A 27,891-nucleotide genomic window follows, 5' to 3' on the forward strand; every position below is an offset into this window, starting at 1 on the left:
GCGGAGAGGAGGGGGAGGGGGGGGGGGGGGGGTGGGGAGGGTGAACCACAGATTGCTCAGATGAAAGGCTTCTCCAACACGATGATGTGCCTGGCATCATTGTAGGTTGACTCGAGGGATTAGTACACAAAAGGGTTCGAAATTTGAAATTAAAAGGAGCTTCGGGGAATATTCCTGAAAATCAGGAGTGTGATATTTTTACCTCTTTCCCTCCGAGGGGTGCTTTTTAAATTGGTTATGAGGTCGGGGGACAGTCGGGGTGGGGGTGGGGTAGAGTTGCAAAGTGGGGAGAGCTAATACTGGAGCCAGACCCTCGAATAACCTTGACCTCGAAATGATCTGGGCCACGCGGAGGGAGCAAAGCCCATATTCCAGCTGGGAGCAGAATTGAACACGGCTTGCATAAATAAACTCACTCACAAAGAAATCTTAACCAAGGAATCACTCCGTATGATTCAATAAGCAAACCGGAATGCTACAAAGGGAAAGCAATCGCAGGCTGGCAGGAAGCTGTTGCGACTAAATTGTAGGGCAGAATTCTCCGTTGTTGGCAACATCTCCAGCAGCACCTTCCCCGCTGGCCAGCAAGGCGCGGTCCCGCACCAGGGGCGAAATTCTCCGTTATCGGCGGAAACTCCGCCGATTGGCGCAAAAAACGGCGCAAATCCCACTTGCGTCACGTCATAAAAATGGGCCGATAGTCTGCGGCCCGAAATGGGCTAGCAGCGACGTAACGGGATCCGCGCTTGCGCAGTGGTTCACGCCGTGCAGCGTCATACGCGCTGCACGGCGTGACGGCTCATAAGGCCGCGCAGCTCCCCCCCACCCGACCGGAACAGCCGACCGCAACACCCGACTTGATGGCTGGCCGTCGCTCAGCCCCGAGGTTCGAGTCACGCGATGTGGAGGCGCTCCTGGATGCGGTGGAGCAGAGGAGGGACGCCCTGTATCCCGGGCACGGCCGCAGAGTTGCCCCACGCCACAGCCGGCGTCTGTGGAGGGAGGTGGCAGAGGCCGTCACCGCTGTGGCCCTAACACCACGGACAGGCACCCAGTGCCACAAGAAGGTGAACGACCTCGTCAGAGCAGGCAGGGTGAGCGTCCCCCATATCCCCCATATCCCCCCTCCCCCATATCCCCCCTCCCCCATATCCCCCCTCCCCCATATCCCCCCCTCCCCCATATCCCCCATATCCCCCCTCCCCCATATCCCCCATATCCCCCCCTCCCCCATATCCCCCCTCCCCCATATTCCCCATATCCCCCCCTTCCCCATATCCCCCCTCCCCATATCCCCCATATCCCCCCTCCCCCATATCCCCCTCCCCCATATCCCCCCTCCCCCATATCCCCCATATTCCCCCCTCCCCCATATCCCCCATATCCCCCCTCCCCCATATCCCCCATATCCCCCCTCCCCCATATTCCCCATATCCCCCCCTCCCCCATATCCCCCCTCCCCCATATCCCCCATATCCCCCCTCCCCCATATCCCCCCTCCCCCATATCCCCCCTCCCCCATATTCCCCATATCTCCCCCTCCCCCATATCCCCCCTCCACCATATCCCCCATATTCCCCCCTCCCCCATATCCCCCCTCCCCCATATCCCCCATATCCCCCCTCCCCCATATCCCCCATATCCCCCCTCCCCCATATTCCCCATATCTCCCCCTCCCCATATCCCCCCTCCCCCATATCCCCCATATCCCCCCTCCCCCATATCCCCCCTCCCCCATATTCCCCATATCCCCCCCTCCCCCATATCCCCCTCCACCATATCCCCCATATTCCCCCCTCCCCCATATCCCCCCTCCCCCATATCCCCATATCCCCCCTCCCCCATATTCCCCATATCCCCCCCTCCCCCATATCCCCCCTCCCCCATATCCCCCATATCCCCCCTCCCCCATATCCCCCATATCCCCCCTCCCCCATATCCCCCATATCCCCCCTCCCCCATATTCCCCATATCCCCCCCTCCCCCATATCCCCCTCCACCATATCCCCCATATTCCCCCCTCCCCCATATCCCCCCTCCCCCATATCCCCCATATCCCCCCTCCCCCATATCCCCCCTCCCCCATATCCCCCCTCCCCCATATCCCCCATATCCCCAAGTGAATCCAGCCCTAACCTTAACCTCTGCAATGCACGCGCAACCGATGGCGTGCATTCATATACCTGCCTAACACTGTTGCCTTTTACCCCTGCCACCACCACCCCCCCCCCCCCCAGGAGAAGCGCGCACACAACAATAGGGAGCATGTGAGGACTGGAGGAGGGCCCGCTGATGAGAGGCCACTGACCGTACACGAGGAAAGGGCCCTGGAACTGGCTGGCGGACCTGAGGACCGGGAGGTTGCTGATGCAGAGGTCGGGGCCCCACGAGCAAGTGAGCCACCAACAGCACGTCCCCATATCCCCCCTCCCCTATATCCCCCTCTCCCGTATCACCTGATCACTGCCTGATGTCTAACCATGCATGCTTCATTGTGTATCGCAGGACCAAACGTCCAGGCACCCATCCCCGCAGATGCAGACCGCCCGCAGGATGCCCCTCCGAGACCACGGGAGACGGAGAGACCCGCACCCTCCAGCATGCGACGCCCGCAGGATGCCCCTCGGAGACCACGGGAGACGGAGAGACCCGCACCCTCCAGCATGCGACGCCCGCAGGATGCCCCTCCGAGACCACGGGAGACAGAGAGACCCGCACCCTCCAGCATGCGACGCCCGCAGGATGCCCCTCGGAAACCACAGGAGACGGAGAGACCTGGAGCAACAGGGAGACGACACCCCCGTCACGTGCGGGAGCGACCACCCAGCGATGAGGGGGGCAGCCACAGGCCCCCGTCACATCCGAGCCAGGACACCACTACCCAGGACACCACTACCCAGGACACCCCTACCCGGGACAGCACTACCCGGGACAGCACTACCCGGGACGGCACTACCCGGGACGGCACTACCCGGGACGGCACTACCCAGGAAGACGAAATACCGGACAGTGACTCAGAGTGGATGGGTGGAGACGAACCCCCACCCCAAAGTGCCATGGACTCAGAGTGGGACGAAGAGCACGACACAACGCCACTGCTGTCACCAACACCCTCCACCATCGCAGAAACACTCACCACGGTTGGGCACTTTAGTGATGAGGCGTCTGGTACACTCACTGGTGCGCACAACACAGCCGTCCCGGTACAGCAGGTGGAGGTAGGAGCAGCAGAGGGACCGGGCGGTCGGAGGGCAGCCCAGGCCAAGTGAACATCTGCCGCCCAGATGGATCCCGGGTTCCTGCAGTTACCACACCCACACATAGATCCGATGCAACCACCGACACGGAGACGAGCGAATAGGGTGACGGGTGGCTTGCGGCGGCTGCGGTCGCAGGTGGAGGAGTCCACCCGCGTCCAGGAGCTGGGAGTGGTCCCGGTCATGCGTGCCACCCAGGCTGACACCGCACGGGTGGCGTCCGCGGTGGAGGCAATGGGTGCGACGGTGTCAGACATGGGGAACGGTTTGCGAGGCCTGGGGCCTTCCGTGCAGGCGGCGTCTGTGGCCCAGGAAATGGCTGCCCTCTCACAGGAGGCCATGAGCCAGTGCCAGCGCCAGATGGCAGAGGCGCTCAACGCCATAGCCCAGTCTCAGCAGGCCATGGCCCAGTCTCAGCAGGCCATAGCCCAGTCTCTGCAGGCCATGGCCCAGTCTCTGCAGGCCATGGCCCAGTCTCAGCAGGCCATCGCTGAGGGCATCGGCGCCAGTGGCCATGTGCAAGCTGGCGTCGCACTGTCGCAGACAGGGTTCGACAACCCCCTGGGCTCCATGGCTGCAAACCTGCAGACCCCTGTCGATACCAGCACGGGCCTCCAGGACTGGCAGCGCCAGATGTCGGGGGCGCGTCGGATGGCCAGTCCGTTCGCATCCCCCACCCATGTAGAGGCCTGGGGGCCATCGGGCACCCCGAGGGAGGAGGAGGTGGTGTGGTCCGTCCCGGCTCCCTCTGTAGGGGAGGTCCCGGTACACCGCGACACCTCGGACTCCCCCCCTTCCGTCCCAGGTGCATCGGGTGGGCAACGGACAGGACAGGCTGGCAGCTCGCCATCCCAGTCGCCCGGGCCGCAGCCTGGCCCATCTAGGCCAGGACGCCCCAGGAAACGGCCGCCAAAGGGATCCAGTGTCAGAGGGCAGGAATCACAGGAGTCCACCTCCAGTTCTGCTGTACCGTCTGGGGAACCACGTAGACGTAGTCAAAGGGCCCGTAAGGCCAAACAATTAGACACTGAGTAAGTTGGCACGGGTGCAGGGCACAGATGAGTTTTAGGCGCTAGGGCACGTGCATGAACTCCTTTGGTTATTAAAGTCAATGTTACACCTACCGAAGCTGCCTTTGTGCTCTGTCCAAAGTGTGCGGGGGTGTCATGTACGTTGAGCGCAAGTGTGTGTGTGAGGGGTGGTCTTACCTCAGCCCCAGGTGAGTCTGCCCCCTTCCCCCTGGGCCGCCATCAACATCCCCCGGGCAGAGGACGGGACCGTGCGCTGCAGTGTCACAGCCGCATGCAGGGATGGTCCGGGTGGATGGTGGTACTGTGGCCATGGGTCAGACATAGTCCAACGATGTAGAGCCAGGAGCTCATCGGAGGCGGGTTGTCATCATTCTCCATGGCCTGCGATAGACACGCGTCCACCCGCAACTGGGTGAGCCCGGCCCGTTGTGCCGCCGGTGGATCGGCAATTGGGAGTGGGGGGGTGGTGTGCATGCGGGTGGGGTGTGTGGGGTTGGGGAGGGGGGTGATGGTGCTGGGTGGATGGATGGGTGGGGGGTGTGGGTGGTCGGCTGTTGTCATGGTGTGCGGTCTGTGGCCATACTACCCGATTCCCACGCCCATCTAGTCAGTGAAGCGGGCGTCTATCAGTCTGTCCCGTGCCCGCTGGGCCAGCCGGTAACGGTGGACAGCCACCCGTCTGTGTCTACCCCGTCTGCCCTGACCATTGCCCCCATCCCCCTCATCTGGGGAGGACTGGGCCTCTTCCTGCTGCTCCTCCACTCCGCCCTCCTCTGCCTGCGGCACATCGCCCCTCTGCTGGGCTATGTTGTGCAGGACGCAGCACACCACAATGATGCGGCCGACCCTATCTGACCGATACTGGAGGGCGCCCCCAGAGAGGTCCAGGCACCTGAAACGCATCTTCAGCACGCCAAAGCACCTCTCGATCACTCCCCTTGTCGCTACATGGGCATCATTGTAGCGGTTCTCCGCCTCATTGCGTGGCCTCCGTATAGGCGTCATCAGCCACGATCGCAATGGGTAGCCCCTGTCGCCCAGCAACCAGCCCCTCAGCCGGGGATGGCGTCCCTCGTACATGCCGGGGATGGATGACCGCGACAACACGAATGAGTTGTGTACACTGCCTGGGTAACGGGCGCAGACGTGCAGGATCATCATGCGGTGGTCGCAGACCACCTGTACGTTCATCGAATAGGTCCCCTTCCTATTAGTGAACACGGCCCTGTTATCTGCAGGTGGCCGCACGGCGACGTGCATCCCATCGATCGCGCCCTGGACCATGGGGAACCCGGCAATGGCAGAGAAGCCCACGGCCCGGGCATCTTGGCTGGCCCGGTCCACGGGGAAGCGGATGTAGCGGTGCGCCATGGCATAAAGGGCATCTGTCACTGCCCGGATGCACCGATGCACCGATGTCTGCGATATGCCGGACAGGTCCCCACTCGGTGCCTGGAATGACCCCGTTGCATAAAAGTTCAGGGCCACCGTAACCTTGACGGACACGGGGAGAGGGTGTCCCCCCGCCAGTGCCACGCGGTGACAGGTGTGCCAGCAGGTGGCAGATGTGTGCCACGGTTTCCCGGCTCATCCGGAGTCTCCTCCTGCATTCCCGGTCCGTGAGGTCCTGGTATGACTGCCGGGGCCGGTACACACGGGGCGCCCTCGGGTGCCTCCGTTGCCGTGGGGCCGCGACGTCCTCCTCCCCCTCCTCGTCCTGTCGGTCAGGTGTCCCTCCAGCCTGGGCGGCTGCCGCCTGCCCCTCTGCGGCAGCCTGCGCCGCCTCTCTGGCACGCTCCTCCTCCTCCTCCTCCTCCTCCTCCTCATCATCCAGGGCAACATAGACATGAGCGGCTGCCACCACGGCGGCCAACATCGCTGGATGATCTGAAAACATGACGACCTGGTGGGGGGGAGGGGAACGACGACATGTCATCATTGCCCATATCCCCTCCTCCCCCCAGCCAGGTGGCATGGACCGCATGGGTCCAACTGTTGGAGGCTGGCACCTGGCCAGGTGGACCAACTCATTTGCCCTCCCATCACCCACCCCGGCACGGACCCCCTCCCCAACCTCCACCCCGGCACGGACCCCCTCCCCAACCCCCAACCTCCACCCCAGCACGGACCCCCCCCCAACCTCCACCCCGGCACGGACCCCCTCCCCAACCCCCAACCTCCACCCCAGCACGGACCCCCCCCCCAACCTCCACCCCGGCACGGAACCCCTCCCCAACCCCCAACCTCCACCCCGGCACGGACCCCCCCCCCCAACCTCAACCCCGGCACGGACCCCCTCCACAACCCCCAACCTCCACCCCGGCACGGACCCCCCAGGCCGTCACTCACCTCCTCGCTGGTCGGCGTGAGCCTGGAGCACCGGGTCACGCCGATGAAAAGGAGGTTTGATTGACGTCGACGTGAACGGTCATCACGTCGACGGGACTTCGGCCCATCCGGAAGGGAGCATATCGGCAGGCCGAAAATCGGCTGCCTTGCGCAGACCCGTGACATTCTCCGCGGCAGCGGCGCCATTAACGCCCCGCCGACTTTTCTCCCTTCGGAGACTTCGGCGGGGGCGGGGGCGGGATTCACGGCGGCCAACGGCCATTCTCCGACCCGGCGGGGGGTCGGAGAATGACGCCCCAGATTCGGCGCTTGGAACCTCATTAATTATGCACAGATGGGTTCTCCTCCGGCCCTCCTGACGGGAGATGAGTCATCTGCCCGCCCGTCTTCATCAAGCATTTTGAAGGTCCCAGCGCCATATTTAAATAATATTGTCACAAATAGGCTTACATTAACACTGCAATGAAGTTCCTGTGAAAAGCCCCCAGTCACCACATTCCGGCGCCTGTTCGGGTACACGGAGGGAGAATTCAGAATGTCCAATTCACCTAACAAGCACGTCTTTCGGGCTTGTGGGAGGAAACCGGAGCGCCCGGAGGAAACCCACGCAGACACGGGGAGAGCGTGCAGACCCCGCACAGACAGTGACCCAAGCCGGGAATCGAACCTGGGACTCTGGACCTGTGAAGCAACGGTGCTAACCACTGTGCTACCGTGCTGCCCGCTACCGGTTCAACACACTCATATCACTTCCTCGAGCCCACCTGAATTCACCAGAACGTGCAGGATGTCAGCACCCGGAGGGAAAGACAAACAGCCTCAAGAGGAAGCCTGTTCCTCAATACAACCACCCTGCCCCTGAGCCCATCATCTGTGAGGCGCCCCTGCCACTGAATCTCTACCCACTGTCTCTGGTGTCTTCATCCATCCCCTTCCAGTAAACCATGTGGCTTCAATTTGATCCCATGTTTGTCACCTTTTCATGCAGCCTCGTCAGGATCCAACCTCCCTCCCCTCGGTCTTCCCTCTGCCTCCCATTGTTCATTTTCATGACCCACTTCCTTGCCACTCTTCCTGCCATCGTCCTCACCCTTCACCCTCCTCCTTGCACAGCCCTCCTTCCACTTTGTCCCCTTTGTCTTCGTCAGGCCACACCGCCGCCAACCCCCGGCCTCACCTCGCACTCCACCCATTGGCTGCCAAGAGTCCCGCAGCACAGGCCTGTCCACATAGACACAGGTGTGTGTGGTACCAGGAGGAAGGACACCCCTGGGCTCCCCAACCCCAAGCGCAGTACCAATCCCGAGACAGTGATGCAGGAGGGTTCATGGGACCAGCAGCACCGTGCTGTCCATGATGACCAACTTGACAGGGCAGGAACCAGCGATAATCAGTGCATGAGGAACAGCGCAGCTGTATGACAGCAAGTTGCTGCACTCACCTCGAAGTCTCTTGCAAACTGAGGACCACCTTGCTTTTGTTTTCTTTATTCATTCATGGGATGGGGCGTCACTGGAAAGACCAGAATTTGTTGCCTATCCCAATTGCCCTTGAACTGAGTGGCTTGCAAGGCAATTTCAGAGGGTACTCAGAGTCAACCACATTGCTGTGAATCTGGAGTCACATGTAGGCCAGACCAGGTACGGACGGCAGATTTCCTTCCCTAAAGGACATGTGCACGCCACTCTTCAGTAACTGGGCTTTAGACCGACGTAATTTCATGCTGGTGTGATGCCAGATTGAAAGGCAAGATGCGACACGGCGACCAGTTGTTTTAATGAGCGTTCGTGGTATGCAAATTCATGCAAATAGCATTCACGCCGCAGCCAATGGGAAGACCAACCCACCATTAAGATAATTGTAGGGCAGCGCGGTGGCGCAGTGGTTAGCACTGCTGCCTCATGGCACCAAGTCCCAGGTTCGATCACGGCTCCGGGTCACTGTCCGTGTGGAGTTTGCACATTCTCCCCGTGTTTGCGTGGGTTTCACCCCCACAACCCAAAGATGTGCAGGGTAGGTGGATTGGCCACGCTAAATTGCCCCTTAATTGGAAAAAATTAATTGGGTACTCTACATTTTTTTTTTTAAAGTAATGTGATTTTATGTTAGCAAATTTCTGTCTTTTTGGCACCCGCGGGTGGGGTGGGAGAAGTCTGCCCCCAGTCACCCGATTTAACTCTTTAATGCTCTCCAGTGTTTCTCCCCTATGCCCTGGTGATACTGGCTCCCCATGGCCTCTGGTTCCATAGCAGCCGGTGAATCATCAATAACTTACCAACACTTTGCCATTTGTTGTGCAATCTGAGGCAACGAACATTGGGCAGGTTATTCCGCAATGGAAACCATCACCAAGACCAACCCTATTCTCAATCGATCAGCGTACATGTACGCTTTCCAGTGGAATCTGGAGTGATCTACTGACCACAACAACTTACGCTTTATGAGAGCGTGAACGGGCCGCTGCCAGAGGTAATTTTGGCCCCACAGGGGGCCAGCACGGTGCTGAGGCGGTTCGCTCCGCTCCAGCTGCCGATCCCGGCGCGAACTGTGCGCCACGGGATCCACGCATGTGCAGTGGCGCCAGCGCCAACGTGTACATGTGCAGTGGCCTCCTTCAATGCGCTGGCCCTGACGCAACATGGCGCAAGAGTACAGGGGCCGGTGCATAGGAAAAGAGGCCGGAGGCAGAGAGGCCGCCCCGCTGATCAGTGGGACCCGATCGTGGGCCAGGCCGCATCAGAGGGCCCCCCCAGGGTTAGAACATAGAACATTACAGCGCAGTACAGGCCCTTCGGCCCTCGATGTTGCGCCGATCTGTGAAACCACTCTAAAGCCCATCTACACTATTCCCGTTTCGTCCATATGTCTATCCAATGACCATTTGAATGCCCTTAGTGTTGGCGAGTCCACTGCTGTTGCAGGCAGGGCATTCCACGCCCTTAATACTCTCTGAGTAAAGAACCTACCTCTGACATCTGTCCTATCTATCTCCCCTCAATTTAAAGCTACGTCCCCTCGTGCTAGACATCACCATCCGAGGAAAAAGGCTCTTACTGTCCACCCGATCTAATCCTCTGATCATCTTGTATGCCTCTATTAAGTCACCTCTTAACCTTCTTCTCTTTAACGAAAACAGCCTCAGGTCTCTTAGCCTTCCCTCATAAGATCTTCCCTCCATACCAGGCAACATTCTGGTAAATCTCCTCTGCACCCTTTCCAATGCTTCCACATCCTTCCTATAATGCGGCGACCAGAATTGCACGCAATACTCCAAATGCGGCCGCACCAGGGTTTTTTACAGCTGCAACATGACCTCATGGCTCCGAAATTCAATCCCTCTACCAATAAAAGCTAACACACCATACGCCTTCTTACTAACCCTCTCAACCTGGGTGGCAACTTTCAGGGATCTATGGACATGGATACCAAGATCTGTCTGCTCATCCACACTACCAAGAATCTTACCATTAGCCCAGTACTCTGTCTTCCTGTTATTCCTTCCAAAATGAATCACCTCACACACTTCTACATTAAACTCCATTTGCCACCTCTCAGCCCAGCGCTGCAGCTTATCTATATCTCTCTGTAACTTGTCACATCATTCCGCACTGTCCACAACTCCACCGACTTTAGTGTCATCTGCAAATTTACTCACCCATCCTTCTACGCCCTCCTCCAGGTCATTTATAAAAATGACAAACAGCAGTGGCCCCAAAACAGATCCTTGTGGTACACCACTAGTAACTGGACTCCAGTCTGAACATTTCCCATCAACCACCACCCTCTGTCTTCTTCCAGCTAGCCAATTTCTGATCCGAACTGCTAAATCACCCTGAATCCCATGCCTCCGTATTTTCTGCAGTAGCCTACCGTGGGGAATCTTATCTAACGCTTTACTGAAATCCATATACACCATATCTACTGCTTTACCCTCATCCACCTGTTTGGTCACCTTCTCAAAAAACTCAATAAGGTTTGTGAGGCACAACCTACCCTTCACAAAACCATGTTGACTATCTCTAATCAAATTATTCCTTTCCAGATGATTATACATCCTATCTCTTATAAACCTTTCCAAGACTTTGCCCACAACAGAAGTAAGGCTCACTGGTCTATAGATACCGGGGTTGTCTGTACTCCCCTTCTTGAACAAGGGGACAACATTTGCTATCCTCCAGTCTTCTGGCACTATTCCTGTCGACAAAGATGACTTAAAGATCAAAGCCAAAGGCTCAGCAATCTCCTCCCTCGCTTCCCAGAGAATCCTAGGAAAAATCCCTGACCCAGGGGACTTATCTATTTTCACACTTTCCAGAATTGCTAGCACCTCCTCCTTATGAACCTCAAGCCCTTCTAGTCTAGTAGCCTGAATCTCAGTATTCTCCTAGAAAACATTGTCTTTTACCTGTGTGAATACTGACGAAAAATATTCATTTAGCACCTCTCCTATCTCCTCGGACTCCATGCACAACTTCCCACGACTGTCCTTGACTCGCCCTACTCTTACCCTATTCTTTTATTCCTGACATATCTATAGAAAGCTTTAGGGTTATCCTTGATCCTACCTGCCAAGTACTTCTCATGTCCCCTCCTGGCTCTTCTTAGCTCTCTCTTTAGGTCCTTCCTAGCTAACTTGTAACTCTCGCGCGCCCTAACTGAACCTTCATGTCTCATCTTTACATAAGCCTCCTTCTTCCTCTTGACAAGTGTTTTGACTGTTTTAGTAAACCACGGTTCCCTTGCTCGACCACTTCCTCCCTGCCTGACAGGTACATACTTATCAAGGACACGCAGTAGCTGTTTCTTGAACAAGCTCCACATTTCCATTGTGCCCATCCCCTGCAGTTTTCCTCTCCATCCGATGCATCCTAAGTCTTGCCTCATTGCATCATAATTGCCTTTCCCCCAGATATAACTTGCCCTGCGGTATATACTTATCCCTTTCCATCACTAAAGTAAACGTAACCGAATTGTGGTCACTATCACCAAAGTGTTCACCTACCTCCAAATCTAACACCTGTCCTGGTTCATTACCCAGTACCAAATCCAATATGGCCTCGTCTCTCATTGGCCTATCTACATACTGTGTCAGGAAACCCTCCTGCACACATTGGACAAAAACAGACCCATCTAACGTACTCGAACTATAGCGTTTCCAGTCAATAGTTGGAAAATTAAAGTCCCCCATAACAACTACCATGTTGCTTTCGCTCCTATCCAGAATCATCTTTGCAATCCTTTCCTCTACATCTCTGGAACTTTTCGGAGGCCTGTAGAAAACCCCTAACAGGGTGACCTCTCCTTTCTGTTTCTAACCTCAGCCCATACTACCTCAGTAGACGAGTCCTCATCAAACGTCCTTTCTGCCACCGTAATACTGTCCTTGACTAACAATGCCACCCCTCCCCCTCTTTTACCACCTTCCCTGAGCTTACTGAAATATCTAAACCCCGGCACCTGCAACAACCATTCCTGTCCCTGCTCTATCCATGTCTCTGAAATGGCCACAACATCGGCTGGGAGCCCCCCTTCACCGCCTCCCCCCCCCCCCAACAGGCCGCCACCCGACCCTTGCACGCAGAGTTCTCGCCGGCTGCGAGCAGGTGTGGACGCCGTTGGCGGGACTTGTTTTTATTTTCACTGCCGCTTGGCCCATCCGGGCTGGAGAATTGGCGGGCCGGCCGCATAGAGCAGGCCACGACCGGCGCCGCGCCAACCACAAAGCTGCCAACGGTGCCGATTCTCCGCTCTGCGGAGAATCGCGTGCCGGCATCGGGGCGGCGTGGCCCGGTGGCGGGAATTCTCCGGCCCGGCCCAGGGCTGGGAGAATCCCGCCCACTGTGTCTTCAAAGTTGCAAAAAACATCCCAAGGTGATTCACAAGGGTGATGTGTACAAATAAAATGTAACACTGAGCCAGGTAAAATAACAAGTCATCACCAATGTTTCCTCGACACTCTTTTTCTTGCGCGGGGTCTAATCATTTAAGTGTACAGGCTCTACATCATTTTTTGTGCGGTGATTTCGCATAGATGGTAACTTCAAGGATTTGTGCTTGGCTTGCGTGGGGGGTTGTGGGTTGCTGTGCGCCTGTGCAGCGAACTGGAAACATCTGTCACCACTGAATCAGATTATCTGGACACTGCTGTCTGCGGGAGCTTGCTGTGCACATTTTTAAAAAGTGACTGCGCTTCTACAAAAATGCTTCAGAACCTCCTGAGGGGCCGTAGGAGTGAGCAACCGGGACTTACTGAATAGGGACAGAGTGAGGTTTGGGAATCCACTCCAGTGACTGAGGGGTGCACAATGAGGGACGGAGACGAAGGACATTCGAGACTGGCAGCAGGAGAAACCCACTTTCACAGAGTGCTATGAAATCCATTACTGGAGTCAGTGATGGAAGAAATCAACACTTACAATAAGGTAAAATGGGGTAACCTGGGATCAAGGGATTTTGGAACAGGGCAGCAACATAGAATTAGGATAAACACCAACATGGACCAAATTGGGCCAAACAGCTTATTTGAAAGTTGTAATTTTGATGAAACTTCCAACCACAGTTACACACAGGATTCCCACTGCAGAATCAATAAATTAATCTATTGCCATCATAAAATACACAAAGCAAGAACTATCTTTATCTTGAGCTACCCCAAGGGATATCATCCAGCAAGCCACTCCTCTGAAACTATTGAACTGATTTATTGAACACATCCATTACCACAGACGATTCTCCTCTTAGATCACAGATCTGGAAAGCTAACATGTAGTGATATGTAAAGTTACAGCACGCGAGGGATGAACAAGTCAGGAAATGCGCGTGGGAAAGGTACACCTCTTGCATAAAAGGTGTCACAGCAAGTGCCAAAAGAATCCAAATTAATAGGATCAATTGCGGTTGAGACCTAAACCTGTTCCCAGCATAGGAACAGGTGGAGGCCATTCAGCTGCTCAGCCTGTTCTGCTATCCAATGATATTATGGCTGGTCTGCAACCTAACTCCATACACCCATCTCTTTGCCCCATATCTCTTAATCTATCCATCTCAGTTTTAAATTTGACAATTGATCTTGGCATGTTCTGTAGACTGGCCAAAGTGAATGATGAACTACAGAACATCTAGTTTTAAGAATTAATTATGAAACAACTGCGTGATAAAGATAACTGGGATAAATAAAATAATAAACACTAATTACCTATTGTAGAGCTACTGCAAAATACGCCTTATCCTCCAACACGACTTACTCCCAACTCCTCAGCCACAGGGTTACGTGGTGTGTTTACACTGCTGCCTAGTGGTCGGAGGTCATGTATAACATTATGTACAGAATTGCTTTATGCATAGCATCACAGATCTCACATCAATTGTTCATTGCATAAGAGAGTTTCAAACTTTTACCACCCATTCTGTGTAGACGTGTTCCCCAATTGCGTTCCTGAAAGGCCCAGCTGAAATCTTTATGTCCTGTCTGCTGTCCCTAGACTCATCGACCGCGGAAATAGTTTCTCTCCATTTACCCTTTCGGTTTTCCTTAATGCCAAGAGAGCTTTGATCAAATCATTCCTTGACCGTCTAAATTCCAGAGAATGCGGCCAATGTTCCCTCTAACTGGCTGCGTGCACCAACGGTCCCTTTAAGACGTGCGTTTGCCCATCCGCACGGACATCTTACAGGGACCATGCAATGCACCAAACAGGCGACGCACAAAGAAAAATGAACCTTGAATACAACCGAGTTTGTGCAATCTCTTCTCATAATGTAACCTTTGGAGTCCAGGTTTCATCCTCATCGATCGAGGCTGCACTTCTTCCAAGAACATCAGTTACTTTCTAATGTGTGTGGACAGAGGTGTGGTCCCACCAGGACTTTACATAGCACCCACCTACCTCTGCAGAATGTCGTTTGCAATAACAAATTGCCCATAACACCTTTATCATAGTTAAAAACAACCCAAGTGGTTTCACAGGAACTTTACCCGGCAAACACTGACACAAAACCACATAGAGAGATATCAGGAGAAGTGAACAAAGGTTTAGTCAAAGAGTTATGGGCCATCCTAAAGGAGGAAGGGGAGGGAGAGAGAATGTATTTTGAGTTTCACTGGCACAGAAACAAAGAATACTACCCCAGCTGTAACTTTTTCCCAAAGTCTGGTGTCATCAACGATTTAGTGAGCCTGGGGACAAGTTGGGATTTGGCTATGGCTTGTGCACCTGCCCTCGCAATCCTTTGCTATACATAGTGTAGCAAATAACCTTGAGAGATATTCCCAAGAATGCCAGTATAAATGACACACAAAATCCATTACAATGGTACCCATTGATCTGATTAAAATTTCAAAAACGTAGCTATCATGGTGGAAATCGGAACAGGTCCAACATTCAAGAAGCTCGACACCATCCAGGATAAAGCAGCCCGCTTGATTGCTCCCCCTTCCACATTCAATCCCTCCACCATCGATGAACAGTGGCAGCCGTGTGTACCATCTGCAAGATGCACTGCAATAACTCACCAAGGATCCTCAGACAGGACCTTCCAAACCCCTGACCACTATACTAATAATAATATTCGTTATTATCACAAGTAGGCTTACATTAACACTGCAATGAAGTTACTGTGAAAATCCCCGAGTCGCCACACTCCGGCCCCTGTTCGGGTACACAGAGGGAGAATTCAGAATGTCCAAATTACCTAACAGCACATCTTTCGGGACTTGTGGGAGGAAACCGGAGTGCCCGGAGGAAACCCACGCAGACACGGGGAGAACGTGCAGACTCCACACAGACAGTGACCCAAACCGGGAATCGAACCTGGAATTTCAGAGTAACTTCATTGCGGTGTTAATGTAAGCCTACTTGTGACAATAATAAAGATTATTATTATATTCCAACCCAAGCCTTTTTTCCAGGGGATTGAGCGAGTTATATCAGGTTTCAAATGGGCTGCAAAGTACCAAGGATTCGGAGAGGGGGTCTTACAGAGGGATAGACAGTCCGGAGGGAGGGATGGGGGCAGCGTTGACAAACCTGATGGGCTGCCAATGGCCAATGCGGAGACGTTGTCGGGATGGTGTGGAGACCTGGGGTTGAGTGGGTGCGGATAGAGTCTGGGTCGTGCAGAGGGTCCAGTTTGGGGAGGCTGGCAACAGCGTTTTTGCCTTTTGCTCCGGCAAAATGCTCTTCAAACCCGTTGGTTGTCCCCACTTTAAAAATATGGAGGCAACTCGGGCTGCATTTCAAGCTGGGGTCAGCGTCAGGATGGGCCCCTATTTGTAGGAATCACTTTTTCGAACAAGCTTGTTGGATGCCACATTTGGGGGTGGAAGGGGAAGGTGCTGGTGAGGGCAAAGGATTTGTGGAGGGGCGGTTTGCCAGCCTGGAGGAGCTGAAAGAGAAAGTCGGGCCCTTGAGCTCGGACGCGTTTAGGTACCTCCAGGTTCAAAATGTTGTTCGACGGACGTTCCCAACATTTCCTGGCCAGACTCGGAAGAGGATAGTATGTCCAACATCTATGGACGGAATTTGGGAAAAGAATTGGGTGTAGGTGAAATGGCAGGAGGAGCTAGGGCCCATGCTGGACGAGGAGGTGTGGGTGAGTCCCTCCGCAGGGTGAATGCTACGTCATCCAGTGTGAGGTTGCGTCTGATCTAGCTCAAGGTAGTGTTTAGGCGTACCTCACCAAGGCTAGAAAGAGTCATTTCTTTGAGTGGGATTGAGGATAGGTGCGAGCGCTGTTCAAGAGGGTTCTGCGAATCACACGCACATGTTCTGCTTCTGTCCCAAGCTTATGGGTTTTAAGCACCATATTGGTAATCCAGAACATTGGGCTGGAGCCCTGTCCCTTAGTGGCGACGTTCGGGGTATCGAACCTGCCGGAGTTGGGATTGGGGGCTGGGTTCGATGCCCCGGCATTCGCCTGCCTGGTTTCTCGGAGGTGAATCCTCCTGAGTTGGACTGGCGATGTACAGTGCCTCGGCATGGCTAGGTGACTTAATGGAGTTTTTGCACCTTGAGAAGGTCAAACATACACCGTGAGGGATCAATTGAAGGGTTCTACCAGAGATGGCAGCATCCATGTTGCATTTTAAGGAATTGGTCACTGTTAGCTGTTGGGAGTGGGGGTGGTTTACTGGGTTATTGTTCATATTATTTGGTTTACTGTTGTTTGTATTTTTGTATTCTTTGTGTATAAAATAATAAAAGTTTAATAAAAATATATATATCGTTAATTGTGTTTAACTATGATGCCCATGAACCCAGTGCCAATTGTCGTAAAAATCTACCTGATTCATTAATGTCCTTTAGGGAAGGAAATCTGCTATCCTTGCCTGGTCTGGACTGCATGGGATGCCAGACTCACACCAAATGCCCTCTGAAATGGCCTAGCAAACCACTCAGCTCAAGGGCAATTAGGGATGGGCAATAAATGCTGGCTCAGCCGAAGAACCCACATCCCCTGAAGGAATAAAAAATAAATTGGGGATTTAATATTTCCGCTATAACTAGGCACAGCCTGAAAATATGATTGTTTTGGTCAGGGGTTAGATGCTTGTAATATCTAACTTGATAAATAAGTATGAAAGTGTGTAACGATTGGCTCCATCCTTTATGGGATATAACATGAGTCCGCCTGGATATGTGGGCGGCATGGTAGCACAGCGGTTAGCACTGTTGCTTCACAGCTCCAGGGTCCAAGGTTCGATTCCCGGCTTGGGTCACTGTCTGTGCGGAGTCTGCACGTTCTCCTCGTGTCTGCGTGGGATTCCTCCGGGTGCTGCGGTTTCCTCCCAGAGTCCAAAGATGTGCAGGTTAGGTGGATTGGCCATGCTAAATTGCCCTTAGTGTCCAAAGGGGTTGGGTTGGGTTGGGTTGCGGGTATGGGGCGGAGTTGTGGGTTTAAGTTGGGTACTCTTTCCAAGGGCCGGTGCGGGCTCGATGGGCCGAATGGCCTCCTTCTGTACTGTAAATTCTTTGTTCTATATTAAGCATTGGCCGAGTTTCAATCATGAGCAACTATCTTGACTCAGCCCGGTATTTTCCTCACGGGGCCCAGCTAAATGAACAGATTTCAGTAGGTTGGTCAAAATATTAAACCGATATTTGAGGTCAATTCTCATCACTGTGCCTCTGTGGTCTGAAAAAATGGGGAGCTGGGCCATTCAGCAGTGATGTCAGGAAGCACATCTTCACATGACAGCTGGTAAGAATCGGGAGCTCACCCCCACAAGAATGATTCCTGGAATGAAGGGCTTGTTGTATGAGGAATGGTTGAGGACTCTGGGTCGATACTCGTTGGAGTTTAGGAGGATGAGGGGGGGATCTTATTGAAACTTACAGGATACTGCGAGGCCTGGATAGAGTGGATGTGGAGAGGATGTCTCCACGAGTAGGAAAAACTAGAACCAGAGGACACAATCTCATACTAAAGGGACGATCCTTCAAAACAGAGATGAGGAGGAATTTCTTCAGCCAGAGGGTGGTGAATCTGTGGAACTCTTTGTCACAGAAGGCTGTGGAGGCCAAATCACTGAGTGTCTTTAAGACAGAGATAGACAGGTTCTTGATTAATAAGGAGATTCAGGGGTTGTGGGGAGAAGGCAGGAGAATGGGGATGAGCAAAATATCAGCCATAATTGAATGGCGGAGCAGACTCGATGGGCCGAGTGGCCTAATTCTGCTCCTATGTCCTATGGTAGTATTTTTATTGGTCAAGTGTGTTGAGGGTCACAGAACTAAGGTGGGTAGTTGTGGAGTTAAGATACATTCAGCCATGTTCTGACTAATTGAAAGAACAATCTCAAGAGATGAATGGTATCCTGTTATTCCGATGTGCCGAGATCTGAGCATATATTAGAAGCTGAGTTAAAGGCATTCCTGATCCAAATGTAGGCTGAGTTCCAATCTTGGCAGAACCTTCACCGAGTGAGCCACCAGGGAGAGCACTGTTATGTCAGAGTGCCAGAGTTCTAAATGCTGACTAAGAACACAACACTCAGCTATATTACACAGATCAACAGCAACATGACAGCAACAAACGATGACATTCTTCTGGGTTGTTCTTGGGTCTCCTTTCCTGTCTTCTTTCTCCGCATTAAATTCTATCGGCGTTCTTTATTAAAGCCTGCTATCATTGCAGCGGAAAGTTTTGATCAGGCTGATATTCGTATGATTGCCTCATGGATAAGACAATAGAAAGCCACAATATCCAAGTTTGCTGATGACACAAAGATTGTAGTCTAGTAAATAGGATAAGACTGGAGCAGAGAATTACCCGGCAAGACAGGTAGATTGAGTGAGTGGCACAACTGCGGCAGATCAATTTCAACAAAGAGGTCCTCGATTTTCCATGAATAATAAAAGATGGATAAGAGTACATAGAACATAGAACATAGAAAATACAGCACAGAACAGGCCCTTCGGCCCACGATGTTGTGCCGAACCTTTGTCCTAGATTAATCATAGATTATCATTGAATTTACAGTGCAGAAGGAGGCCATTCGGCCCTTTGAGTCTGCACCGGCTCTTGGAAAGAGCACCATACTCAAACTCAACACCTCCACCCAACACCAAGGGCAATTTGGACATTAAGGGCAATTTATCATTGGCCAATTCACCTAACCCGCACATCTTTGGACTGTGGGAGGAAACCGCAGCACCCGGAGGAAACCCACGCAGACACGGGGAGGAGGTGCAGACTCCGCACAGACAATGACCCAAGCCGGAATCGAACCTGGGACCATGGAGCTGTGAAGCAATTGCGCTATCCACAATGCTACCGTGCTGCCCTGAAGAACAAATAAATCTACACTATATAATTTTACCGTCACCCATGTACCTATCCAATAGCTGCTTGAAGGTTCCTAATGTTTCCGACTCAACTACTTCCACAGGCAGTGCATTCCATGCCCCCACTACTCTCTGGGTAAAGAACCTACCTCTGGTATCCCTCCTATATCTTCCACCTTTCACCTTAAATTTATGTCCCCTTGTAATGGTGTGTTCCACCCGGGGAAAAAGTCTCTGACTGTCTACTCTATCTATTCCCCTGATCATCTTATAAACCTCTATCAAGTCGCCCCTCATCCTTCTCCGCTCTAATGAGAAAAGGCCTAGCACCCTCAACCTTTCCTCGTAAGACCTACTCTCCATTCCAGGCAACATCCTGGTAAATCTTCTTTGCACCTTTTCCAGAGCTTCCACATCCTTCCTAAAATGAGGCGACCAGAACTGTACACAGTACTCCAAATGTGGCCTTACCAAAGTTTTGTACAGCTGCATCATCACCTCACGGCTCTTAAATTCAATCCCTCTGTTAATGAACGCGAGCACACCATAGGCCTTCTTCACAGCTCTATCCACTTGAGTGGCAACTTTCAAAGATGTATGAACATAGACCCCAAGATCTCGCTGCTCCTCCACATTGCCAAGAACTCTACCGTTAACCCTATATTCCGCATTCATATTTGTCCTTCCAAAATGGACAACCTCACACTTTTCAGGGTTAAACTCCATCTGTCACTTCTCAGCCCAGCTCTGCATCCTATCTATGTCTCTTTGCAGCCGACAACAGCCCTCCTTACTATCCACAACTCCACCAATCTTCGTATCGTCTGCAAATTTACTGACCCACCCTTCAACTCCCTCATCCAAGTCATTAATGAAAATCACAAACAGCAGAGGACCCAGAACTGATCCCTGCGGTACGCCAGTGGTAACTGGGATCCAAGCTGAATATTTGCCATCCACCACCACTCTCTGACTTCTATCGGTTAGCCAATTCGTTATCCAACTGGCCAAATTTCCCACTATCCCATGCCTCCTTACTTTCTGCATAAGCCTACCATGGGGAACTTTATCAAATGCCTTACTAAAATCCATGTACACTACATCCACTGCTTTACCTTCATCCACATGCTTGGTCACCTCCTCAAAGAATTCAATAAGATTTGTAAGGCAAGACCTACCCCTCACAAATCCGTGCTGACTATCCCTAATCAAGCAGTGTCTTTCCAGATGCTCAGAAATCCTATCCTTCAGTACCCTTTCCATTACTTTGCCTACCACCGAAGTAAGACTAACTGGCCTGTAATTCCCAGGGTTATCCCTAGTTCCTTTTTTGAACAGGGGCACGACATTCGCCACTCTCCAATCCCCTGGTACCACCCCTGTTGACAGTGAGGACGAAAAGATCATTGCCAACGGCTCTGCAATTTCATCTCTTGCTTCCCATAGAATCCTTGGATATATCCCGTCAGGCCCGGGGGACTTGTCTATCCTCAAGTTTTTCAAAATGCCCAACACATCTTCCTTCCTGACAAGTATTTCCTCGAGCTTACCAATCTGTTTCACACTGTCCTCTCCAACAATATCGCCCCTCTCATTTGTAAATACAGAAGAAAAATACTCATTCAAGACCTCTCCTATCTCTTCAGACTCAATACACAATCTCCCGCTACTGTCCTTGATCGGACCTACCCTCGCTCTAGTCGTTCTCATATTTCTCACATATGTGTGAAAGGCCTTGGGGTTTTCCTTGATCCTACCCGCCAAAGATTGTTCATGCCCTCTCTTAGCTCTCCTAATCCCTTTCTTCAGTTCCCTCCTGGCTATCTTGTATCCCTCCAATGCCCTGTCTGAACCTTGTTTCCTCAGCCTTACATAAGTCACCTTTTTCCTCTTAACAAGACATTCAACCTCTCTTATCAACCATGGTTCCCTCACTCGACCATCTCTTCCCTGCCTGACAGGGACATACATATCAAGGACACGTAGCACCTGTTCCTTGAACAAGTTCCACATTTCACTTGTGTCCTTCCCTGCCAGCCTATGTTCCCAACTTATGCACTTCAATTCTTGTCTGACAACATCGTATTTACCCTTCCCCCAATTGTAAACCTTGCCCTGTTGCACGTACCTATCCCTCTCCATTACTAAAGTGAAAGTCACAGAATTGTGGTCACTATCTCCAAAATGCTCCCCCACTAACAAATCTATCACTTGCCCTGGTTCATTACCCAGTACTAAATCCAATATTGCCCCTCCTCTGGTCGGACAATCTACATACTGTGTTAGAAAAGCTTCCTGGACACACTGCACAAACACCACCCCATCCAAACTATTTGATCTAAAGAGTTTCCACTCAATATTTGGGAAGTTAAAGTCGCCCATGACTACTACCCTGTGACTTCTGCACCTTTCCAAAATCTGTTTCCCAATCTGTTCCTCCACATCTCTGTTACTATTGGGGGGCCTATAGAAAACTCCTAACAAGGTGACTGCTCCTTTCCTATTTCTGACTTCAACCCATACTACCTCAATAGGGTGATACTCCTCGAACTGCCTTTCTGCAGCTGTTATACTATCTCTAATTAATAATGCCACCCCCCCACCTCTTTTACCACCCTCCCTAATCTTATTGAAACATCTATAACCAGGGACCTCCAACAACCATTTCTGCCCCTCTTCTATCCAAGTTTCCGTGATGGCCACCACATCGTAGTCCCAAGTTTCGATCCATGCCTTAAGTTCACCCACCTTATTCCTGATGCTTCTTCCGTTGAAGTATACACACTTCAACCCATCTCCGTGCCTGCAAATACTCTCCTTTGTCAGTGTTCCCTTCCCCACTGCCTCATTACATGCTTTGGCGTCCTGAATATCGGGAGTATTAGTTGAGTAGTGAAGTTGTAGAGATCCGCAGAGATTGAGGTGCGCAGTCAGGTACAAAAGAATCAGTGGGCTAGAATATGAATGGATGGAACTTTTGCTCGGATGACACAAAGCCCTGATTAGTCCATTTCTGGGATATTGTGTGCTGCCTAGGCATGGAGGGGGGGGGGGGGGGGGGGGGGGGGGCGGGGGGCAGCACAGAATAACCAGAATATTATTAGGGCTCCAGAATCAGGTTTTATGGAGAAACTATGTAAACTAGGCTTGCGTTGCCAAGAATACAAATGGTTAAGGGTGATGAGATTGAGGATTTTAGCATTTTGAAAGGAATGGATAGGAAAGATAGGGAGAAATGTTTTCTGCTAGCGAAGTGAACATAACCATTAAATAGAGACAGGAAACATCTTCATGTAAAAAGTGTGTAGAAGTATAGTACTCTCTTCAGCAAAAAAGTAAATGCTCACTCAATTAGTCATTTTAAATCTGAAATCAATAGATTTTCATTCGCCAGGGTGTAAGAGGATACGAAGCCAAGAACGTTGGAGAGATAAGATACAGATCAGTCAAGATATGATTGAATGGTGGATTTAAGTTCCAGGCACTGAATAGCCTATTCCAGTGTTCTCAGAGGAGATACCACATTGCCCAGTGGGCTGCATTCATCTTTCCAACTTCTCCTCCAGCCCTATAACCTTCCCTATCTCTGCAACCCCCTCCAGCCCTACAACCCTCCCCATCTCTGCAACCCCCTCCAGCCCTACAACCCTCCCTGTCTCTGCAATCTCCTCCAGCCCTACAACCCTCCCTATCTCTGCAATCTCCTCCAGCCCTATAACCTTCCCTATCTCTGCAATCTCCTCCAGCCCTACAACCTCGCTATCTGTGCAATCTCCTCCAGCCCTACGACCCTCCCTATCTCTGCAATCTCCTCCAGCCCTATAACCTTCCCTATCTCTGCAATCTCCTCCAGCCCTACAACCTCGCTATCTGTGCAATCTCCTCCAGCCCTACAACCCTCCCCATCTCTGCAACCCCCTCCAGCCTTACAACCCTCCCTATCTCTGCAATCTCCTCCAGCCCTACAACCCTCCCTATCTCTGCAATCTCCTCCAGCCCTATAACCTTCCCTATCTCTGCAATCTCCTCCAGCCCTACAACCTCGCTATCTGTGCAATCTCCTCCAGCCCTACAACCCTCCCCATCTCTGCAACCCCCTCCAGCCCTACAACCCTCCCTATCTCTGCAATCTCCTCCAGCCCTACAACCCTCCCTATCTCTGCAATCTCCTCCAGCTCTATAACCTTCCTTATCTCTGCAACCCCCTCCAGCCCTACAACCTCGCTATCTGTGCAATCTCCTCCAGCCCTACAACCCTCCCTATCTCTGCAACTCCCTCCAGCCCTACAACCCTCCCTATCTCTGTAACCTCCTCCAGCCCTCTAACCCTCCGGGATCTCTGATACCTCCTGATTGTGGACTTCCTTGCATCCCTAATTTTAATCATTCCACCAATGGCTGCTTTGCTTTCAGCTATTTAATTCCAAAGCTCCGAAATTCTCTCCCTAAACCTCCCTGATTCTCTCTCGCCTCCTTTAAGATGTTCCTTAAGACCTACCTCTTGAACTAAGCTTTTGCTCACCTATGCTAATATCTGGTTCAGTGTCAAACTTTGTTCGATAAGCCTCTTGTCAAGCACCTTGGGACGATTTACCATTTTAAAGTTGCTATATAAATGGTGTTGGAACTCCATCGATCCAAACCACACACTATCCTGATTGGAAATATATTGCCTGTATTCAGTGTTGCTGGAATCCTGCAACCCGCTCGCTCACGTCACTGTGGGTGCACCTCCACCACACGGACTGCAGCGGGTCAAGAAGGCGGCTCGCCATCACCTTCTCAAGGGCAATGAGGGCAGGGTAATAAATGCCAGCCTAGTCAGTGACGCCATGTCCCGTGGAGGAATAAAAAAATCTTGACAGCTTTAAAATCCTCTGTTAGGGGAATTTAGCTTGGCCAATCCACCGACCCTGCACATCTCTGGGTTGTGGGGTGAGACCCACGCGGACTCTCCCCTGAATGTGCAAACTCCACATGGACAGCCACAAACCTGATGTGCCACTGCACCAACTCTTACACACAACCTTCCACCTAATTTTTATTCAAGATTCTAATCGTTTGCAGCTGCAGTTTTGATCAATGTCAGTTACAAATGTACAAGCTCAAGGGGCTGGTTTAGCACACTGGGTTGAATCGCTGGCTTTTAAAGCAGACCAAGGCAGGCCAGCAGCGCGGGTTCAATTCCCGTAACAGCCTCCCCGAACAGGTGCTGGAATGTGGCGACTAGGGGCTTTTCACAGTAACTTCATTGAAGCCTACTTGTGACAATAAGCGATTTTCATTTTCATTTCAAAAGACATTCAGTACTCAAGAGGGTTAATGTGCACCACCTGGTTAAACGGTATGCAAAATGCTTCAATCAGCAAGAATGCTTCTTTAATGCAGAAACGTACGGATCCTACCTCTATCAGTGGGCACATGTGTAATACTCATTACTCGGAGGAAAAGTTTCCTCACCAAAATAATTTGGGGTAAAGCAGCCCACTCGTGTTCATTCATGAATCTCCCGGCTTCCATCTGCTTCTTTGTGGGAAGGATGAGGAGGAAAAAGATTGTGGATGGACAATCATCACAGTATTAATATAAAGACACACATGTTGTATTTTACCAGGATTAGTATGGGGTACATACAATCACGGTGCTAGCAGTTGTCTTAAATTAGCATGTAGAGGAGACAGACATTCAGGGAGAAACGCATCCTTTTTATGTCCCAGGATTGGAATCACCACACTTGAAAATCCAAGATATCCTATTCACCTTGATGGGATTTGCTTGGAATTACCTGTGAAATGCCAGGAATTGCCCCTGTTCCAAACACCTCACCATTCCCTAGCACTGCGATAAGAGCTTCCTTCCTATTTCTTTGTTATGTACAGCCAGACAAGGAGAGAGAGAGAGAACCGACTGATCGTTGCTACAAGAGATGCATTTTATACCGATGCCAATTGACATAAGCGAATTTCTTCTCCCACAGCGTGAGTGTTCGGCTCAGAAGCAAAACGGTAGACCCACGTTAGTAGAAAAAAAATCATTAAAACAACCATCAGGAGGATGGTTTGCAGACCAACATTCTAACAGAAAAGTTCAGCATATTCCTCCTAAATATAACCAGGCTTCAGATGAGCATCATTTCATTCAATTGCACTTGGCCAACACAAGCTGGGGTGTAACACACATAATAACCAATTCCCAAATACACACACAGCACAAGGTGCAGTGGCAGAGAGGGTGCAAAGTGGGTCTCACCCACACACACACACACAGCACAAGGTGCAGTGACAGAGAGGGTGCAAAGTGGGTCTCACCCACACACACACAGGGCTGGCTGGCAGCTTTGAGGCTCAATCAGAGGCGACACTGTCCTGGTGCCAGCTCCCGGGATGGCACTAACCTGGATGCTGCAGGAATATTCCGAGTCGTCCAGCAGCCTGACGGTGCAGTCAAACTCCCGGTCCAGGTTCCTGATGCTGCCGCTCCGCAGCCGGCTCAGCATCTTCCCCCCCTCCCGCGGGCTGCTGGAGCAGACAGGAGGCAAGGGGCTGCTAGTTAAATATATCTACACAGACTCAGGGGGTGTTACCCGGATCCCCCCTCCTGCCGCCGGGATCACTGGGCTCTGAGCCGCAGCGCTGACTCCTCATCGCCGCTCTGCCGCTCCGGCTCCCGCATCGCAGCGAGTGGCGCGGCCCGAGTACCCAGGCAGAGGGGGGGGGGGGGGGGGATTGGGAAGGAGGGGGCGGGGCCATGGGGAGGAGCCATGGGCGTGGCATGGGGTTGGGGCGGGGCCAGGTGTGGGGGAAGGACCCCAGATGTGGCTGACACCCCACTTCACCAATCAGCACCGGGCTCGCTGCGATTGGCGTGAGCCCCCACCAATAGGGGGAGAGGTGGGTGTGTCTGGGGCTCTCCAATCGGCGGTGAGAGGGGGCAGGGACTGAGTGGCGGAGGGATTTGATTTGATTTATTGTCACATGTACCAAAGTACAGTGAGAAGTATTTTTCTGCGGCCGAGGGAATACAGTAGACAAAAAGAATAATCGACAGAGAACATTGACAAATGGTACATCGACAAACAGTCATTGGTTACAGTGCAGAACAAGGGGCCAAACAAAGCAAATACATGAGCAAGAGCAACATAGGGCGTCGTGAACAGTGTTCTTACGAACTTCCAGTAGCGGCCATGACCTGCTAAGTCACGCGAACGGCAGCTCCCGTCGGGATCGGTGTTTCGGGCCGCTGTACCGGCGTGGGAACAGACGTGGGAGAGCCCCCCCGCCCAGCTGGGGCATGGAGAGGACCAAGAGCGGAGCCGGCAGACGCGCGAACACGGGGAAGAAGGTCGAGAAGGTCCGGGAGGACAAAATGGCGGCCGGAGAGGATCGGGAGGTGTGGGCCCAGTGGCCCAGAGAACAGCAGGAGCTCCTTAAAAACTGCTTCATGGAGCTGAAAACGGAGATGCTGGCCTCCATGGAGAGAATTGTGGTGACCCAGAAGGCGCAGGAGAAGGAGATCAAGGAGGCGAGGAGGAAGGTGGCGGAGAATGAGAACGAGATCCTGGGCCTGGCAGTGAAAGTGGAGGCACACGAGGCGCTCCATAAGAGACGGCAGGAGAGGCTGGGGGACCTCGAGTGCAGGTCTCGGAGCCACAATCTGCGGATCCTGGGCCTTCCCGAAGGAGCGGAGGGGGCGGACGCGAGCACGTACGTGGCCACAATATTGGGGACGCTGATGGGCGCGGGGGCCTTCCCGCGGCCCTTGGAGCTGGATGGGGCGCACAGGGTTCGCGCCAGAAAGCCGAGGGTAAACGAGCCACCGAGGGCGATGGTGATACGGTTTCAGCGCTTGGCAGACCGGGAGCGAGTCCTACGGTGGGCGAAGAAAGAGCGGAGCAGTAAGTGGGAGAATGGGGAGATCCGAATTTACCAGGACCTGGGAGCTGAGCTGGCGAGGAGGCATGCAGGTTTTAACCAGGCGAAGGCGGTCCTCCACGGTAAAGGGGTGAAGTTTGGGCTCCTGCACCCGACGAGACTGTGGGTAACATACCAGGACAGGCATCACTATTTTGATACCCCAGACGAGGCGTGGTCGTTCATCAGGCAGGAGAAGCCGGACCTGAACTAAGGGACTGTTGTATGGGGGTGAAATGTGCGGGTGGGGTGGGACCGAGGGGAGGACGGCGGGTAAAGCATAAGTTTATGGGCACGTCTGCCCTAGTTTGGTTGGGGGTTTTGTTGTTTGTTTTGCTTGTTTTCCAGGTGTTTTGTTTTCCAGGTGTTCGGTGCTAGGAGGTGGGAAACGCCCGGGACGGGCTGTCCGGCACACGGGGAGGTCCCAGATGGCGCTTGCCCCTCTACCCTGCGGGGGAGGGGGGATAGGGCGGCCCGAAGGAGGCAACAAGTTAAGGGTTGGTATATAGAGGCGGGAGCGGCCGGGGTCAGCATGGGTGAGCTGACTCACGGAAGCACA

General features: G+C 52.6%; 1 protein-coding gene across 1 annotated transcript in view; it reads right to left on the reverse strand.

The window, feature by feature from the left end:
• Positions 1-26,104, reverse strand: part of frmd5a (FERM domain containing 5a) — a 352,980-nt gene extending 326,876 nt beyond the window's left edge. The window contains 1 exon segment of the mRNA XM_072470394.1: positions 25,817-26,104. Within this exon segment, the coding sequence (XP_072326495.1) occupies positions 25,817-25,918 (102 nt within the window). The 5' untranslated portion in view covers positions 25,919-26,104.
• Positions 26,105-27,891: the final 1,787 nt, after the last annotated feature.

The sequence above is a fragment of the Scyliorhinus torazame genome, chromosome 12, assembly GCF_047496885.1.
Source record: "Scyliorhinus torazame isolate Kashiwa2021f chromosome 12, sScyTor2.1, whole genome shotgun sequence".
Lineage (NCBI taxonomy): Eukaryota > Metazoa > Chordata > Chondrichthyes > Carcharhiniformes > Scyliorhinidae > Scyliorhinus > Scyliorhinus torazame.